General features: G+C 50.7%; 1 protein-coding gene across 7 annotated transcripts in view; it reads right to left on the bottom strand.

Annotated features, from left to right (window-relative positions):
* The window catches only part of LOC144179594 (sodium-coupled monocarboxylate transporter 2-like), a 213,792-nt gene that overhangs the window by 149,997 nt on the left and 46,244 nt on the right, over positions 1-17,551 (bottom strand). For 6 of the 7 annotated variants that reach the window (XM_077708012.1, XM_077708010.1, XM_077708007.1 and 3 more), the window contains one exon: positions 3,673-3,864. The exons of the other annotated variant lie outside the window; for it this stretch is intronic. In XM_077708012.1, the coding sequence (XP_077564138.1) occupies positions 3,673-3,864 (192 nt within the window). The remainder of the gene's footprint in view (positions 1-3,672; positions 3,865-17,551) is intronic. 7 annotated transcript variants of the gene reach the window in all.

Consider the following 17,551-nt stretch of genomic DNA (forward strand, 5'->3'; position numbering starts at 1 on the left):
CAAGCGCTACTTCCAACTGAATTTTATTGAAACAAGGGGAAATATATAGCAGCGAAAATACAAGAGGTACAGAAAAGGTTACGTTATACACAGATTAAAATAACGGAATCGCTTTCCGCTGTCCCACACGTGTCAGCTAGTCATTACCACGACCAGTTCTTTTTTAAGAAATCTGCCTCCTTATCGGACAAGGCTACTGATGTCGTGCTGACACACTCAAAATCACCTAGTTGCATTTCAGCTGCCTCTACTATCTCACGCGTGCGCTGATCAGAGTCGTGAAACAAAATCACCGAGTTTTTAAAGTATGGTTCACACTTGGGGCATTCACCGCAGTGAGTCGACAGGTTACCATCCTTTCTTTTGTGTACGTCATCAAAATAATGTATACAAAAGAAAGGATGGTAACCTGTCGACTCACAGCGGTGAATGCCCCAAGTGTGAACCATACTTTAAAAACTCGGTGATTTTGTTTCACGACTCTGATCAGCGCACGCGTGAGATAGTAGAGGCAGCTGAAATGCAACTAGGTGATTTTGAGTGTGTCAGCACGACATCAGTAGCCTTGTCCGATAAGGAGGCAGCTTTCTTAAAGAAGAACTGGTCGTGGTAATGACTAGCTGACACGTGTGGGACAGCGGCAAGCGATTCCGTTATTTTAATCTGTGTATAACGTAACCTTTTCTGTACCTCTTGTATTTTCGCTGCTATATATTTCCCCTTGTTCCAATAAAATTCAGTTGGAGGTAGCGCTTGTCCTTGTGTACTGTGTCCCTGTTTTTTTCTGCGCTTAAGATGAACGTTATGGAATACCAACTAGCCCGAACGCAAGCCCTTCTTCGAGGAACATTATCTTTCATTAACAAACGCAATTGAGGCAAACGCAAAGGGGGCACACTTGCTTACCCACTGTAGTGAGCGTAGTGACAGCAAATTCACCCAATTATTTCAGGAGATTAAGACTAGGCAGAAGCCGTGATATGACAGCACGAGAATTAATGGATGCTTATCATATGAGAAAAATGGGTGACAAGTGCGTTAGCGACACTTCGGTATGTTTGCGTGGCAAAGAGCAAGCGTTTTTGGATCTTTTAAAAACGTGATAATGGGCTCCATCGACTCTTATACTTCGGTGCTTTCGGCAAAATAAACACAGTTGTAAGTGAGCGCTAGTCCCGTCTGGTCTTTCTGTGTCTTCGTCAAATTTTGTGCGCTCAAATTTCCACTTAGAAACATGAACCAACTAGCCCAACAACAAGTTCTATTGAATTGAATTGAGGCGGCCCTTCTGCACGATGTGTCACGTCGTCTGTCGCGTAGCCGTAAAATGAAACGAAAATAACGCGCAGGAACGCCAGCTCTAGTCATTTATTTTTAGCCAAACGAAGAATCCCTTCGTAACACCGCGGCAACTTAGAACGGCGATTTCTGTAGACACTAACCTGAAGCTATTCCTGCCTATGTCATTGGTGTTTTAGAGACAGGTTTTTGCTTGAGAATATGCTTTGTTTTGCAACAAAGCATTACTTGCATTTCTCAAACTCCATTTTTTGCCTTTACTTAGCTTGCATGCGATGTCACCACAGAACTTTCTAAAGTGCTGCTCTCAGCTTCCCAACTGCTGCTTGAGAAAAGATGATTGAAAAGAAAGGCTAGTTGGTGATGCGACTTCGACATGGGGAAAGGCGTGACAAGACGGGGACACAAGAAGAGGCAGTTACGCGGGACCAGGGCTAGACATCAACTGGGGCGTTATTGACGAGAAACGCAACATACATATAAATACGCAGAAACACAAAGAAGATACGGAAGACACAGCTTTCGTAGAGAATAAGATTGAAGCTGTTGATAGGCTTTTTATTTTGCGTGCAAAGCCAGAGCGAAAGTGCTCACGCAATCGTCATTTACGCAACAGCATATGTCTTTCGGAATGCAGAGAAATGGCTTTGACGACCATTATTGCTTCATCTGCGTATAAGGGAGTCTGCAACACTTGCGATCAACGCTTTCACTCTTTCCTTCGCGTCTGGAAGCACTGCGAAAGCTATAGTTATCGCCAGCACGGAGCAGCGCTGCGTGATTCGCTCATCGCTGCAGGTAAGCCTTCCATTTCTGCTTTGCTTTTGTTGCTTTATTTTTAAAGTGGCTATCGAATGCGTTCATTGCTGCAACTCAAGGAAAGCTGGCCAATAGCCGCTAAAGCGCTGTAATGACGTAATGAGAGCGGTCGAAGAACACCAAGACCGGGAAAGACAGAAAACCCTTTTGAACAAGTTTCAAAGTTATCTGATGGACATCGAGCAGTAATTTTCGGCTGAAGTACTCTGTGAACCCTTAATCTAATTTCTGGATGCCATTGCTGTCTACAATCTGCAAGGATTTAGGATTTCCAAAAAGGTTGAAAAAAGTGGGGCAGGGTCCCTTTAAGCAAGTGCTTCTCGGCTGCAATATTTTTCGCTACCATTTACACGAAATTTCCACCGTACTACAAAGGTCGGTCTCGGGGCGTTGCACGCAAACCTACGCGACAGTCGAGTGTTAGTCCCAACGGAGACACACTTTTTATTCCGGTAAGATAGCTGAGGGGTCGCGAAAAGCTTGACAGAGTGCCGCATGTCGCCAAATGTATACAGCTATTGTAATAAAGATGTGAAGTTTTCGCATGTGTGGAAGCCGAACCTGAACATTCCACACGTAAGCACGAGGAATAAAACTCTTATGAGGCAAAGCACTTCCATTTCGTGACGAAATCCCGAACCTGAAATCTGATTAGTCAAAAACCTGCACGTCGCTTCACTCAGCTATTAAACGTTGTTTTCTGGACTAGTTTTTAAATCAAAGCTCTGTACTTCTACCACCAAGGGTTCTGTCGTGGCTGTTGATGTCAACAGAAAACTCCCGCGAACAAATAAAGTTAGTGGCACCGCTAGGAATCGAACCTGGAACGAATAGAGACACGGAACGGGTGCTTATTGTCATACCAATTGAGCTTCGAACCCAAGCGGAGACGGGGGAGTCAGACGGTGCACTCAACAAGCACATGTGCAGGTTTACCCCCTGTATTTTTGCAGAAAGCCATGTGATAGCGCCACCCGACCTCTCGCGCCGCTGTGCACTCCACCCACGGCACGTGTATAGGCCGTGTGTGCGCCTTGCGTATGCGCTAGGAGTTAGTAAAAGTTAAAGCTCACACCAACGCAGCGCTCTCGTCGCCGATGGAGTCGATGAGGCGGGCGGCAGAGACGGAGGAGAAAAAAACATGGTCTAACACCGGGTATAAGACATCTTTCATTTTATCAAAAAAAAAAGAGTTTGCTCTCATCTGCTTCACGAACACAACTCCACCAACCACGATTCATGTATCATAGATTGATTTAACCTTAGCAAAGAATATTTCTTTGAAGTAATAAATGGTTTAGTTAAGCGCATTTCACTCGTCTCCGGTTTCACCATCTAGAGCCACGTGTGGGAATTCAAGTGATGTCACATGGATAATCCTTGTGGGTGTCGTTTGCAGCTTTGATTTCCAAGCACCTTCACAAGGTGGATTTGCGCGCATTTTTCTTTGTGTGCTATTTTATGGGCCTGTAACCAGACTGCTTTCACGCTAGTGATACGGCGTGGTAGCATTTACTTCGCGTTTACCCTAGGTTTGATGCAGTACAAACCTACCTGGTTTGCACTGATCATGTCGATTTCGTAGAATACTGGCAGGAAAACATTGGCAGCCAGGAAGACGCCGATGATGAGCCCGATGAAGTTGACCATGTACTGGGAGCCGTGGATAAAGTTTTGCGAAGGTATGCCCAAGATGGCGACCGAAGATAGAAAGCTTGCCATCATCGACATTGTGACCGGGAACACCTGCGCAAGCACCATCAAATAATGGTGTCAAACGTGGTGATTACCGTAAACTGTGAACAGGCGTAATCACTTCCGATGAACAAGATTGTTGTTGAAGGAAGTTATTTAAAAAAACGAGAGTTTTCTAGGGCTATGTAAGGAACGGCATTTTTGGTATGCCTACCTGTGTATGTCCCCCGACTGAGGCAGAATTATTCCTGCTGTCTGTGGTAATAAGCAAACCCAGCAGTAAAATTTCCGTGGGTCTCTAACTGAGCGGGTACTTGTGGATTACGCGCTACCCACGACCAATCCCTGACCCTGCCGTGGGTTACGAAGACCACGGGAAGGCCACCGAATATTAACCCGGTACCGACAAATTTATACGGAATCATCGGTTACCAACTAGTGACCTATGCGTGTGTCATCTAAGGGTCTTTTGTGGGTAACATGGCATGAGTAAAGAGCCGGGTATAGAGAGGCGGAAGTGGAAGCACGGAACCTTGAACAGAGATAGGGAGAACCGGAGCGAGGAAAGGGGCGAGGCATTAGGATTGGGGAGCAAAGAGAAGAAGAACGGGAAAGCGGTGGAGGGAATGAAATGAGAAAAGGATGCAGGGGAATGAAAGGAATGTAGGAGAGAGAGTGGGAGGGAGTCAGGGGTACGGGGCTGGGAAGACGGCTGGGGGACGATTAGGTAGAAGAGGGAAGGAAGGGGAATGGGAGAGATTAGAAGAGCGGGAAGAGAAGGTCATCGGAGAGGGAACTTCAACAGAAGGGGTAGGGAAGTCAGGGGTAATGCGGTAACATAAAATTAACACTGTCCTTGAGACGTGCGTTTCAGAGTAAGGATAAATAATATTAGGCGGCGGACAAGCGCGGCTGTGGTGCCAAGTTATATGTGGGAACAGTTTTGACATTTAACTTGTTCAAGTTTTAGATTTATTCATTTTTTTTCATCAGGGGCACGTGAGGCATGCGCTAAGGTTACTGCCCGACCGAGGGTATTGTTACATGCGGCATTCCAGGTAGTACAAGTGCGCTGAAAAACAAACACAATCACATTCAAAACGTTCCAAATACACAATGCGTAGATCCCAGACAAACAATATACTCAGTTGGCGAAAGGAGGGGGTGGGGGTAGGAAGTGAAGTCGCAGGCTCTAGTCTCAGGCTCTCCTATATTTGTATCGATTATTTAAACGTATTTCCAAAGGACGGTTTTTGGTCCACAAACACACAACCAAATCTTTGAGGGGACATCTTGCGAACGCATAACAAATACAAACACATTACAAATACAAAGGTTCAGCAAGTGGCGACGCACAGTTATAGATTGTGCGAACCCCGGCGTACGCTGTCATTGCGTATTCGTTCGGTTTGACCGCCGCGCGGCTATTTCCCCCCTCTGTTCCCGAAGGGCCAGTTCGCCCCTGCGCCACTGCGTAGGGCCGAGAGAAAGCTTTGAAATTCCGCTGAGTTGTAGGCGCCGGCGGCCGTTGTGCGATAAAACACGGTCAGCTCGACAGCCTTGGTTCGTGATTAGCCCTACCTCATAGGCCCTTTTAAAGGGAACCCGGAACCGCCTCTCGCCGGTATTCGGAACATGCGAGGGACGGTTAGGGCAGGCTCTCAGCAGGACGCCAAAGTTATGCGTCTGTTTCTCTACCATCCGGCCGCAACTCTGTTGCGTCGGCGAAGGCCGGCAAGCCCTTGTGGCTGCATCTCCGTTTATCCCTACGCTTACTTATGGCAAGGCCGTACCTAACTCTTGACGATCTCGCCGTTCGGTACGCGCCTGTGCGCGAACGGACCGCATCTCTATCGCTGCTGCGAGCCAATCTGGGCCCAGATTCTGCCCTGACAGACGAGCCCACTGACTGCACCCGGCGACGACGTGCACACTTGCGCGTTGGGCTTTATTGCCCTTTTCACCTAATTAAACGTACGTAGTACATGTAATCCATGTAGCTGGGTCGTCGGTGTAATATAAAGGTCTTCCCTCCGTACCTCGGGCATATTAATTTGTTTCCCCCTACTCCACCTGCCCACTAGAGGCGGTGTTGAGTTGGCGCGATGGCTTTTCAGTCCCGTGAGCGTGCTCAACTAGCTCGAACCTACGGTGGTTACTCGCAGTGTGCGTGCTTGTTGTGATTTGTAATGCATCGGTTTTGCACACTGTTAAGTAGAGACCACAAGGCAGAATTCGGCAACAGGTCGATTGTAAGTGTTGCACACAACGTACCAACAAGAATTTCAAAATACATTTTCAGAGAACTGTTCACTACAATCACGGTGTACTTCAATTCTATGTAGGAGCAGTACTTAAGACATCGCTAGGACTCATCGTCTGGACATCCATTTATATATTGTAAAAAATTATGTATACCCTAAAAACTGCACGCAACGTATCCACGCTGCAAATTTGGCAAAATGGCGATGCCCCGCGCACTCCTCTTTCAGCGTTGCCCTAGCACTGGCACTAACGAGTAGCGTTATAACAAGTCATGCTAGCGTTATACTCACTCACACTACACTTACCATTGACATTCGCACTCTCGCATCCAGCGCTCGCATTCGCCTCGGCCTTTCACTGCGCTCTCGCTGCGGTGCACCAAGCAAAGCACTAAAGCACGTTCTACATGGAGCGAATTTACATGCGAATTCGCAGCTGCCGCGTTGCTTGCAAGGCAAAATGACCTATTTCCGTTGCTGCCGAAGCAACTAAAATAGTTCGTTTTGCCGCACGAGCTCCTCCTTAGTTACGACTTTACAGGTTAGCTTGCACCATGCAGAACGGGCTTGATTACGGTACTGTGAAGCCTCTGCGCACTGTAAGTTTTGAAGCACCACGCAGTATTACGGAAGATTCATTGAAGGTCGCGCTGCAGTAGCACTGGTATGAGAAGTACGCCACCGATCGGACGTCGCAATCATCTTGGAAGTGTGATAAACTTTAATTGTTGAGTAAGTGACCAAAGTGCACTACCGGAAGGCTGTAAAAAGCAGCGGAAACGTAACAGCTGCCCCCCCACACATAGACGCTGTTCCGATTCAACGCGCCGCTGTGCTGCAAACTTCGTGAACTGCTCCTGTGCTTAGAGACAGAGCCACGACTACGTGCGTCTTTCTCACAGGAGCCGGTCTGTAGGTGGCTCAAGCTTGCAGCGACAGCCAACAGATCCCAACATGCCGCTACGTGTCTGTGAACGGCCGGATCGCCGGTGCCTCGATGTCGGCGGGATCGCAAACTTCGGCGGCGGCAAACACAACGTGTGGATATACTCCCCAAGAGCGCGGACGCCGCATGGGAGACCTCCTCTCTCCCCTCTCTCAGACTGAGCGTGCGGCGCTACTATCGACCCCTCGCGAAGTCTGGAAACAGCATTTTGTGTGTCTGTACCATGTCGCGCCGTGGCCAAAAAGCAGGGGGGAAACGTGTTTGACCGTTAATCCTTTCGGTATAAATACGCGCGGCACCAAGCGCAGAAGTTAGTTCATTTTGGAGCAGCGAATCAATTCTGTCACTCTCCTCGAGTCCTGTACCGTAACCACGCCCGTAAGGGCATGGTTCCTGTCTTGATTCGGCTTATCTCTCGCTATGCAGTAAACCAGTTCAGTTTGCCTTCGGTTTGTTGTCGTCGTCCCCAAGGCAACAACACTGGCTGGCCGCTCACCAACATGCTACCAGACGCACGACGGAGGCGACGGAGTTCGGCTCGGGGACGCCCGCTCGAATGCAACCACGGGTTGCCAGCGGTGGGATGGCAACTTCGTAAGAACGCAGATAAGTAAGATTGGCGTGAACACCTTTCCCGAGCGCAGCGCAAACAAAGGGAGAAGTACAGGAAGTCGTTTTTATAGAGAAATTGCTGTTCTAAGCCGAGCCTTGTCGCCTGTCCGCCGGTATTTCGCAGATGCAGGTTCGGTTCCCGGGCCCAAAAACACAGGGCGCCACAGTCTCAGCATGCTGGGGGGAAGTAGGGTCTTTTCACCGGCTTGTGTCCTTTCGCCTTATGAACTCGTACGGTGAGAGCGGAAGCGAAGAGTGGCGACATAACCGCAGTGCTGACGACGCGGAAAACGTTCGAATACGAGTGCTATAGATGCATGGTCTTCATACGACTTGAACTTCCAGCTTCGAACTGGAGAAATGAACCAGTAATGTACAGCCGGTAAAAGGCTTGTCTATAACACAGCGTTCGTACTCTCAGCCCTATCCTTCCCCGCCGGAGCGGGATTTGAAGAAAACTACTGCGGAATTCTGAAGTCTTAGCCCTTCGCTTTCGCCTCCGACATGTTTGGAACGAGTATGTTTCGGCAGTTTTCGGATGTAGCTGGTTGAAGTGGAAATCACTGTTATAGACAAGCGTTTTACCGGCTGTACAGACAATCTGGACCCTGCTCACTCCGGCCTGTCCGGGAACGAATCCGCGCACGACGCCAATCGAGGCTTCACCAGCTGAGCGGACCTCAATTTAGACGAGGCTTTCGTCTTGCTGTCGGGCAGAGACAGACTCGTCTTCTAGAGGAACACTACCCAACTCTATTGGCTGGCCTGGGCCCGCTTCTCACCCGCGCATCCCTCCCAAAATGAACGCATATCCGTGGTGTGGCAAACTCATATCCGAGCCCGATTGTCTATTGCTATACTTTTACCCAGGGCGTTGATGCAAGGAGTGCCACAGGTGCCAGTAACGAGCTAGACATGCTATGGCGATGTCGAGAGACAGCCGCACTGGGTCGCAGTGTTAATAACAGTGGGCAGTGGGAGACCGTACTGCGCCGCTCCAATGTGGAGGATCACCTCTGGGCCGTCCCACTAGCCGAAAACGCTTCCAGAGCTCAGGGGCTCCTGGCCGATGCTAGGAACACCTGTTCGCAAATAAAGAAAGTTTAATGCTATCTTCTCCTCTCTCTTACTAGTCGGTGATTTCAGCGGAGACATCATTAAGAAATCGAGGTTGGTTCAGTTCCTCCTAAGCCGGTATGGAGTACGATGCTTCTGCCAGTAATGGAACCTACCCACGACATCGAGAGCCACTTGCATCACCCTGATATCTGCAAACGGCGACGTGATGATGGTCGGTGCCTCCTTGCCGGCGTATCACAATGACCCTAAGGCGGTGTATGTGAAAGCCAAAAAACGTCTCACGAAGCACATGATCTGCATCAATAACCAGTCGGATAATTGCCTGGACTGATTGATTGATTGATTGATTGTGGGGTTTAACGCGCCGACGCAACGCAGGCGATGAGGCGCGCCGTAGTGGTGGGCTCCGGATTAATTTTGACCACCTGGGGATCTTTATCGTGCGCCGAAATCTCGTACACACGGGCGTTTTTGCTTTTCGCCTCCATCAGAAAAGCGCCCGCCGCGGCCGGGAATCGAACCCGCGACCTCGTGCTCAGCAGCGCAACGCCGTAGCCACTGAGCCACCGCGGCGGGTAATTGCCTGGACTGAAGCAAATGGGTGAAATAAAGGCTGGGTGCCGCACCCCTGTGATGTGCATACGGCAATGAAATTCTAACCCAGTTCGTTGGAGTGAAATCTGCTGAAACGAGGGGTTAGTGTACTCCGAAAGCTCCTGCGACCGCTCGGGTCTTCTGAAACAATGTCATGGTTGCTGCAAGGGAAACAAAAAGGAATAATAACAAATGCCACAAGTAAGGGTCCCGCGTGTAGCAATTTCTCTAGGGGTGAAGCTGCGGAGCATTTTACTCGATGACGTGTTAGCAACGAAACTGTAAATGGCCGGGGGAAACACCTTATAAAGCGGCACGAAAGGAATGCAACTTGAAAAGAGGTACACGAAGTTCATCAGGCGACAAAGTAGCTTTCTTTGTTTGAAAGCCGGTTGCCACAAACGCGATAAAGGCGTAGTCAGCGCATAGCCAATGCTTGATTGATTGTGGGGTTTAACGCGCCGACGCAACGCAGGCGATGAGGCGCGCCGTAGTGGAGGACTCCGGATTAATTTTGACCACCTGGGGATCTTTAACGTGCCCCCGAAATCTCGAACACACGGGCGTTTTTGCTTTTCGCCTCCATCAGAAAAGCGGCCGCCGCGGCCGGGAATCGAACCCGCGACCTCGTGCTCAGCAGCGCAACGCCTTAGCCACTGAGCCACCGCGGCGGGTGCATAGCCAATGCTACACACTGACGTAATGTGCGGTCACACAGTGAGACCTGCTAGTACGTCCACGCTTTAGACATTTTTTATGGTTCGACCAGACTGCGCAATGCACCCAAGTAGGGCCCATCGAAAAGAATACTTCACTCTACCGAGTAGGCGATCGCGACTCCCCCGCATCTCAGTTTATTCCGAAACTGGAACTGCGAGGTGAAAAAGGCTATGTGCGAGTACGGCGCCTTGGTTACAGCGCTGCTGCTTTCGGGGCGCAGCACATTCGCCGTGCTGTAACCGCATCTTACCCTGGAAGTGTACCGGATAGAAAGTGTCGGTGCGTTGCATCACGTTGCTTTGCGCAAAATGCAGTGGCTAACACCGAGGCGCTAGTGTAAACGCCTTGTGTTTTGGTTAAAATTAATACGTCGGCTGTCAAACGAAAGCTATGACAGGTGGCTATGACAGTGCGCTGGATCACGCGGGAAAAGCCCACGCATGTTTCGTGTTTATTGTAAGACAGGCGAGAAAAATCTCGAGACGTCAGCCAAACGCCTGCGCCGGCATGCGGCGCAGAGCACCCACCTTTGCGAGGTAAGCTATTGACCTGTCGTAGCGAAGGACAATGCATGTTTGCTCGTTTGCTGTGACAGCAGTCACTGTTTTCAAGCAATTAAAGCAAAGCTTTTAACCTCTACCCCCCAAGCGTTCCTTTGCGACCATGGGTGTCAACGGAAAACTCCCGCGAACAAATAAAAGAATTTAGTCCAACCGCCAGGAATCGAAACTGGAAATAATAGAGTGACAAAGCTAGAGCCCGTTGTCTGACCGATTTAGCTACGAGGCCACGCGGAGACGGGGAAGACAAGTGGTGCACTCACCAAGCACATTTACGGGTTTAACCCTGTCACAGAATTGAGCGAGGTAATAATTTAGTGGCCGCCAGTTTGTCACAGAATTGAGCGAGGTAATAATTTAGTGGCCGATGTCTCGGACGGGAGGAGCGACAAACAACTCCCCCTTACGTGCGAATTCGAGAATGTGGTTCGGACCTGCTAACCGGCGATAGGTCCACGCCTGATTGGCCGCTGGCGTGAGGCACGAGACGGGGTACGGGAAAACAGTTTCAAAACAACGGACATTTACTTCACATTCACAGGAAATTCGAAACAGACAGACAGGAGGGTTGACGAGTTAATACACACTGCAGTTGACACCCCGTTGGGGTCAGAGCTGCCAAGACACCGACACGAAGTACATTAATCCCAATGAAAGAAAAGGTACACGCCGTTACGAGCCCGAGGAGAAGACGACAGTAAATGAAGGGGACAGTAGAGTATACAATAGGCGGGGTTGGAGGCTTCCCCCAACTACTAACAATAGGCCCGCTAGAAACACATACCGCGTGGTGCACTGAAGGAGGCGGATAAGCCCGTGCAGTCCGCTTAGGGAAATACAACACAGAAGATGAATAGGAAGAGTCCGAAGAAAGATGGAGAAGGGGAGAACATCTTAGCTGCGGTCCGGCTGATGGTCTCGCCGGGGTGACGGAGGCTGTCGGTCGTCTGTGGTGGGGCACCGCTGATCAGCGACGCAATTTGGGTGAACTCCGGCCGCGCACTGTCGCCTCCTTGAGGAATCTTCGGGGGCCCGAAGTTCACCGCCGTCGTCGCTCGGCCTCCCCAGCGCAGCCCTCAAGGCCGACGCCGCGTCCCGGCCGTACGTCCGGCCACCACCAGTTCTCAGCCCATTCTCCCCGGAAACCCCGCGCTGCACCACGCACACAGTCCACCGGGCCGCGCGTCTTCCGAGAATTCCCGGGGCGCAGCCTTCAGTAGGCCGCGGCACTCTCGCCCACCTCTCTCCCCGAAACACATGGCCAGCCGACCCGGGTGCGACAATGGCGGCGAGAACATTCCTTCGCTTTGCGGTACGGCTCCTCTCGGCGAACGGCAAGAAATGGCGAGCGGCAAGAAAACCCGTCAAGGAGGGACATGAATTTCGCGACAAACCCCTGCATTCTAGCTGAATGCCACGCGATGGCGAATAAAGGAAGCTCACACCATCCCTTCGCATCTCACTTCTAGTACGCCAATGTGCTAAAGCCTGTGGCTTCCAGTGTTCACGTAAAAAAAAATCTCAGCTCCTTGTCGTCTGCTCTCACGCCAAACCACACCTCAAGAAACGAACTGAACTGAACTGAACTGAACATTCGAATACTCCTTGATGGCCAGGAAATCACTCCAAGCCCCAGCATCAAGACCTGGGCCTAGATCTTCAGGCCAACACCAAGTGTGACGTATCCTTGCAGCGCCTCAAATACAGCATCAATAAAATCATACACATGATCAGGCGAGTTGCCACCAATAAGCGAGGCCTCGGAATCCGACACCTTTCGATTAGTTCAAGCTTTTGTCCTCTCGGGAATCACTTACGTCAACCCCCTGTCTTCCTCTCGGCAAGGAGGACATAAAGATGCTTTATATAACGATTATAAAGGCGGTTGAGCAACGAATTCGTGCTCCCATAAGTGCGTAAACAGAGAGGCTGCTTAGCACGGGGCTCTGCGACACGGTGGAAGAGCTGATAAAGGGCAATCTTTATATACAGAAGCTCCGAATTACCAGAACTGCGGCGGGTAGCCCCATCCTTCAATAGTCTGCCTGGCAGCACAGAATGTCACTCCACTTGATGTACTCCTGGACTTTTGGCGACAAGAAATAAATATGCTCCATTTGCTTAGAAATTTTAATCCCTTAGACGAGGAGGGTGGGGTGACAAGCACGGGCTCAAGCGCTTAACACCACCATTGCTGGGATCATGCAGTTATCTACACAGACGCCTCCCAACATTGAGGGCAGAAGTACGCTATCATCGGGGCTACCTACAGAACTAGCCTCCTTGCTTGTGCCTTAGTCAAGACCAAAGACATGAGTGCAGGAAAAGAGGCAGCCATTGCCTTTGCCTACACTCAACCAGGGGTTCGTAAGGTAGTCACCAATTCCCAACAAGCCTACCGGAATTACCAGTCGGGTTTGGTGTCCAGACCTGCACTGCGTATGCTACAAAATCACTTCCCAACTGGTTCTATTCAGGTTATCTGTACACCCGCTCACGCTTCCATGGCGGGCAACGAATACGCCCACCAAGCCTGCATTTTTACCCCCCGTGCTATGGAGCTGCTCGAAGACCGTCACCCGCTTGTCTCGTTCAGGGCCATAATGCATTATCGCCTTCTGAGACAGACTCTACCTTCACCTTACCGTGAACTTTCCATAGAACAACAAACTACCTTACGGCTCGTGCAATCCGGCTCCTTCCCACACCAGACGGGTCTTCACTTAATGCACCCGAATCGATACGACGCTGAACGTAAATTTTGCTCAGAAGTAGGAACACTCTGCCACATAGTCGGGGTGTGCGACTTTAGCCCTGAGCACCCTCCTCTCTTTCCGTCAACTACCGAACAAGAGCAATTGGAGATGCTGCGGTCCACGCCCCCTCTGATAACGCAGCTTCAGCTGGTTGACAGAGCACGGGCCCGCGCGGACTGAATATGGGCTACAGTGAAGGAACCACTCCCATGGACCGTACTCTGGGCCATTCAGAAATCTGAATAGAAGTATTTTCCCGTCCTTCTGCACGTCCAGCTCCTCCTCTGTCTCTGCCGCCGATCTCATCACCTCTGTCCGCGACGACAGAGACAGAGAAGTGAGATCGTCTAACACCGGGTTTGAGCGGATGCACACAATGGCTATGTACCAAGAAATGACACAACACTACTGACTAGAGCGACCCCAGGTGGCACAGAAAGTGTGACCCAAGACCGGCCCGTATATGACCGCTTTCTGGCATGTCCGGCCAGCATCCAGGTTCTGGCAGCCAATGATCACACGTTGAACAGGCAACATTGTACACAAGGCATCGAGACTCGCAAACGACAACACACTCACCGTCGGCGGAGACTTCAACGCTCCACATCAAGACTGGGGCTATCCAACGTCTACACCCAAAGGCCGTTATCTCACAGATGATGGAACTGAAGTCAGTCTCCATATGATGACGGACCCAACCGATCCCACTCGATGTGCCACTTTGATCTCAAGAGACACGACCACTGACCAATGACCAATTTTACGGAGAAAGCTGCTGGTAAGAGGTTGCCGGACACATTTCCGTAATTTAGACAACGGGAAAAATGTTAAGAATGGACATTCCGTAGTACGGAAAAGCCGTAACAAAACAAACACTCCGTTTCAAAAAGCACGTCTTTCCGTAATTGATAGAACCTTCAGAAAAGAAAAACAAATACTTCGACGACGAATCGAACCCGCGACATTGATCGAACGGGCACGGCACTCGAGACCACTGCACCACCGCATGAACGCTGCACTTGTGCCGAACAACCTGTATACTACATGGATGCCCACCCTGCATGTGCCATACAGAGGTGTTTACTAGCTGGCTTACAGATTTCCTGGCTGATAAAGTGCGATTTCTTAAATAGCGCTTGCGCAGTAAGGTTCTGCGAAGCCCCCACAATAGTTCATCGCCATCAACTCCGCTGTTTCGAGAAAGCGCTAGCAAAAATGTGAGTGGCTGCGACTGCGATTTCACACTGCATGAATAGCGGTTGCTGTGATTTGGTTTTAAGCTTTAGTCTAAATACTTCGGCCGATATTGATTCCTTAAGAACTAATTTACCTTCCGCAACTGTGCTTCTGCACGCATATGAGCTTATATTTTCTACAAGTGTGCCGGTCACACACGCATGTGCAGTTTGCAGGTCCGGGGCAGCGACGTCGCCGGAGCGTCGTAAAGACAAGATTACAGCGCTCGTGTTGAGCGGTATGGGCCTCATGGTCCTCACTAAGTTTACTACACTTTAGACACTAACGAAAAAGAGCAGCATTCATTACGCCATTAATGATGTCGGGGCGCAGTTTTCGCTTCTCGGTCGATACCCGACGATCGACACGACAATAAATTTCTTGCAGTTAATAATAAACTGATCTGTTTCTGTTCGGCATCATACAGAGGAAACGCCCGTATTTTGCAAAGCAGAAAAAAAAATTCGTTTGACTTGTAACGGAGAGAGCATCCGTATACTGAGGGACGGAGCACACTTCCGTTAAATTACGGGTGTTTTCTTTGTTCTGCATCAAACCGAACACGGTTCTGTTTTATTAAGGCCATCTGGTCCGTAATTTCTCCGTAAAATTACGGATTGTTTTTACAGTGTAGGGGTACACAATACCCTAGATGAAATAGCCGAAGCACTATGCGTCGCTTAACTTGAACGAGTGTCCGCAACACGACCTGGACGTTACGTACTACAAAGAGCCGGCCTTACACCTTCAAGCGACCCTGAGCTCATGAACGAAAGCCTACCAGATACACTTCGACAGCACCTCGTCGTATCACCCCTACCCCGCAACATGCATCCTGAGCATAATCGGGAACGATGGCTCGCCAGGGCGAAAACCTTGATCGACCTCCTTGCACAGGACAACGAAGCAGTGTATGTCGATGCAACCCATCTGCAGCACAACATGTGTGTTGCCGCAACGATGCATGCCACTACGGGAGTACTTCAATCAGCAGCCGGCGTCCGAGTATCTACAATAGCCCAGGCAGAATAATTCGCCATCGCCCTGGCCATCACAGATCCCCAGTGTACAGCGGTCCTCAGCGACTCCAAGACTGCAATCCTCCACGACGCCAGAAGCACAGTGTGTACAGAAGCTGCTCGTATACTTCGCGGTGTGCGAGCCAGTGATCGTGCCATCTACATCAAATGGTTCCCTGGCCACATGGGACATGTTTCGGGGAAGGACAATCCTAATCATAGTGAAACAGTCCACTCTGCAGCGCGAGATTTAGCTTGCCGCACGGCAGGGAACGACTGCACTGACGCCTCAGAGTCATCCGACACGGGCAAGGAACCCCTGCTAGCCTACAGTGAAATTTTACAATGGTACCGCAAGAAAAGAAGATCTATGCCTCCCCCACACCCTGGTATAACCCGTACGGAGGCGGTCCTCTTTCGTCAACTGCAAACTCACTCTGTTGTTACCCCAGCCCTTGCCCGGTACGTATGCCCCGAGGCCACGGAGCAAGAATAAAATAGGAGGGGAAACTGAGCTTCCTGAGGCAGCCTAATAACGTCACAAGCACTTGGCGAACGTGAAGTTTCCGGCATCTGGCGGCAAGCGAAGGAAGTGCGCGGTCACCGCCACGGCCGGCGCGCGTTCTGTTCGCGCTCGCCCAGTCCAACCCGGCCGCGGCATCGCGTCGGCATTTCGCCGGGCCGCCGAAACATTCCGTGGCCGAAGCGAGAGTGCGCGCGCTCTTCTGCGCTTCCGGTGGATGAAGAGCCCGCCTTCGCGATTAATTTTCGGTGAAATTTAACCCGGCCGGTACGAGCGAATAAAAGGGGCATTTTCTTTTAATGCGTAAGCAATCTTGCGCGAGCTCCAAGCCCGAAATACAAACCTGTAAACGCAAAAAAAAAAATGTAGAATATGTAAACACACGGCCTTATCTCGCGTGCGATGCGCTGGAAGCGAGTTGAGTGCACCGGCCAATTTATGACGCGCGCGCGTGCGCGAGCGCGTTACATCTGAGATAAAACGCGCGTTCCGTCTCCGCGTCGCGCAGCAGCTCGAGGGCATAGCCATTCACGCCTTGTGGCGAATTCTGCCAACAACAGTGTTGCTTTTAATACATTCAACCAGGTGCCACTGTCAAATTGTTCACCGCCGCAGCTGCGGAGCTCCGTAGGTCGCCGTAGTTATCATTGGGACATTATCTGGTCGCTCGATCGCGCCGGCCGCAATGGGCGTTTCCTCTCCTATATATTCTTGCTCCGTGCCCGAGGTGTACGCCACACACATCCGTCGTCTATGCCAAGAAGCACGAGATACCCTGGTACATCTACTATGGAACTGCCAGCCTCCCACTAGCACCACTACGACGTTCCCACCGAAGTTTGAGGCTGCGATGAGAAGCGAAGACTACGACACACAAGCCCGGGCCACTAGACTACTCAACAACGCTCTAGACCAACAGAGGCCGGCTCGCCGTCTAGAGGGGATTACCCATTGCACCGCCCAAGATAATACCGGACACCACCGGTACTTGGGTTTGACAGTGCCTGGGACAACCACATCCCCTCACCGGACGCCTAAGCACTGGTTGCTCTCACTGGCGCCCCTAACAGGGTAGCATGCCCTTCACTCGCTCTGGGGTGCTCTAATAAAGTTTTTACTCAGTACCCTCCAGCTCACAAACTCCCGAGAGAGCTGGGGTGACTCCTCCGTGCGGTTTTGACGAAAACTAGCCCCCAGCCAACCAGAAGTCCCATTTTGGCTTTTACCGGTTCCCCACGCAGTGCCGCTTCTGCGAGGCCCCCGGAACACTCTATCACATTGTAGGAGGTTGCGACCAAGCGCCACTTTCCCGCTCCAATCCTTATCTCACCCATGAGCTTAGGCAGAGAATCTTGGCCAGCTGCACTCGACGATCAGCGTCAGGTGGACGAGAGGGCTGTTGACAGGGCCCGAGCTCAAGGCATCCTA

The sequence above is a fragment of the Haemaphysalis longicornis genome, unplaced genomic scaffold (genome assembly GCF_048455015.1).
Source record: "Haemaphysalis longicornis isolate Haplotype H1 unplaced genomic scaffold, Haemaphysalis longicornis Haplotype H1 scaffold_4, whole genome shotgun sequence".
Taxonomy (NCBI): Eukaryota; Metazoa; Arthropoda; class Arachnida; order Ixodida; family Ixodidae; genus Haemaphysalis; species Haemaphysalis longicornis.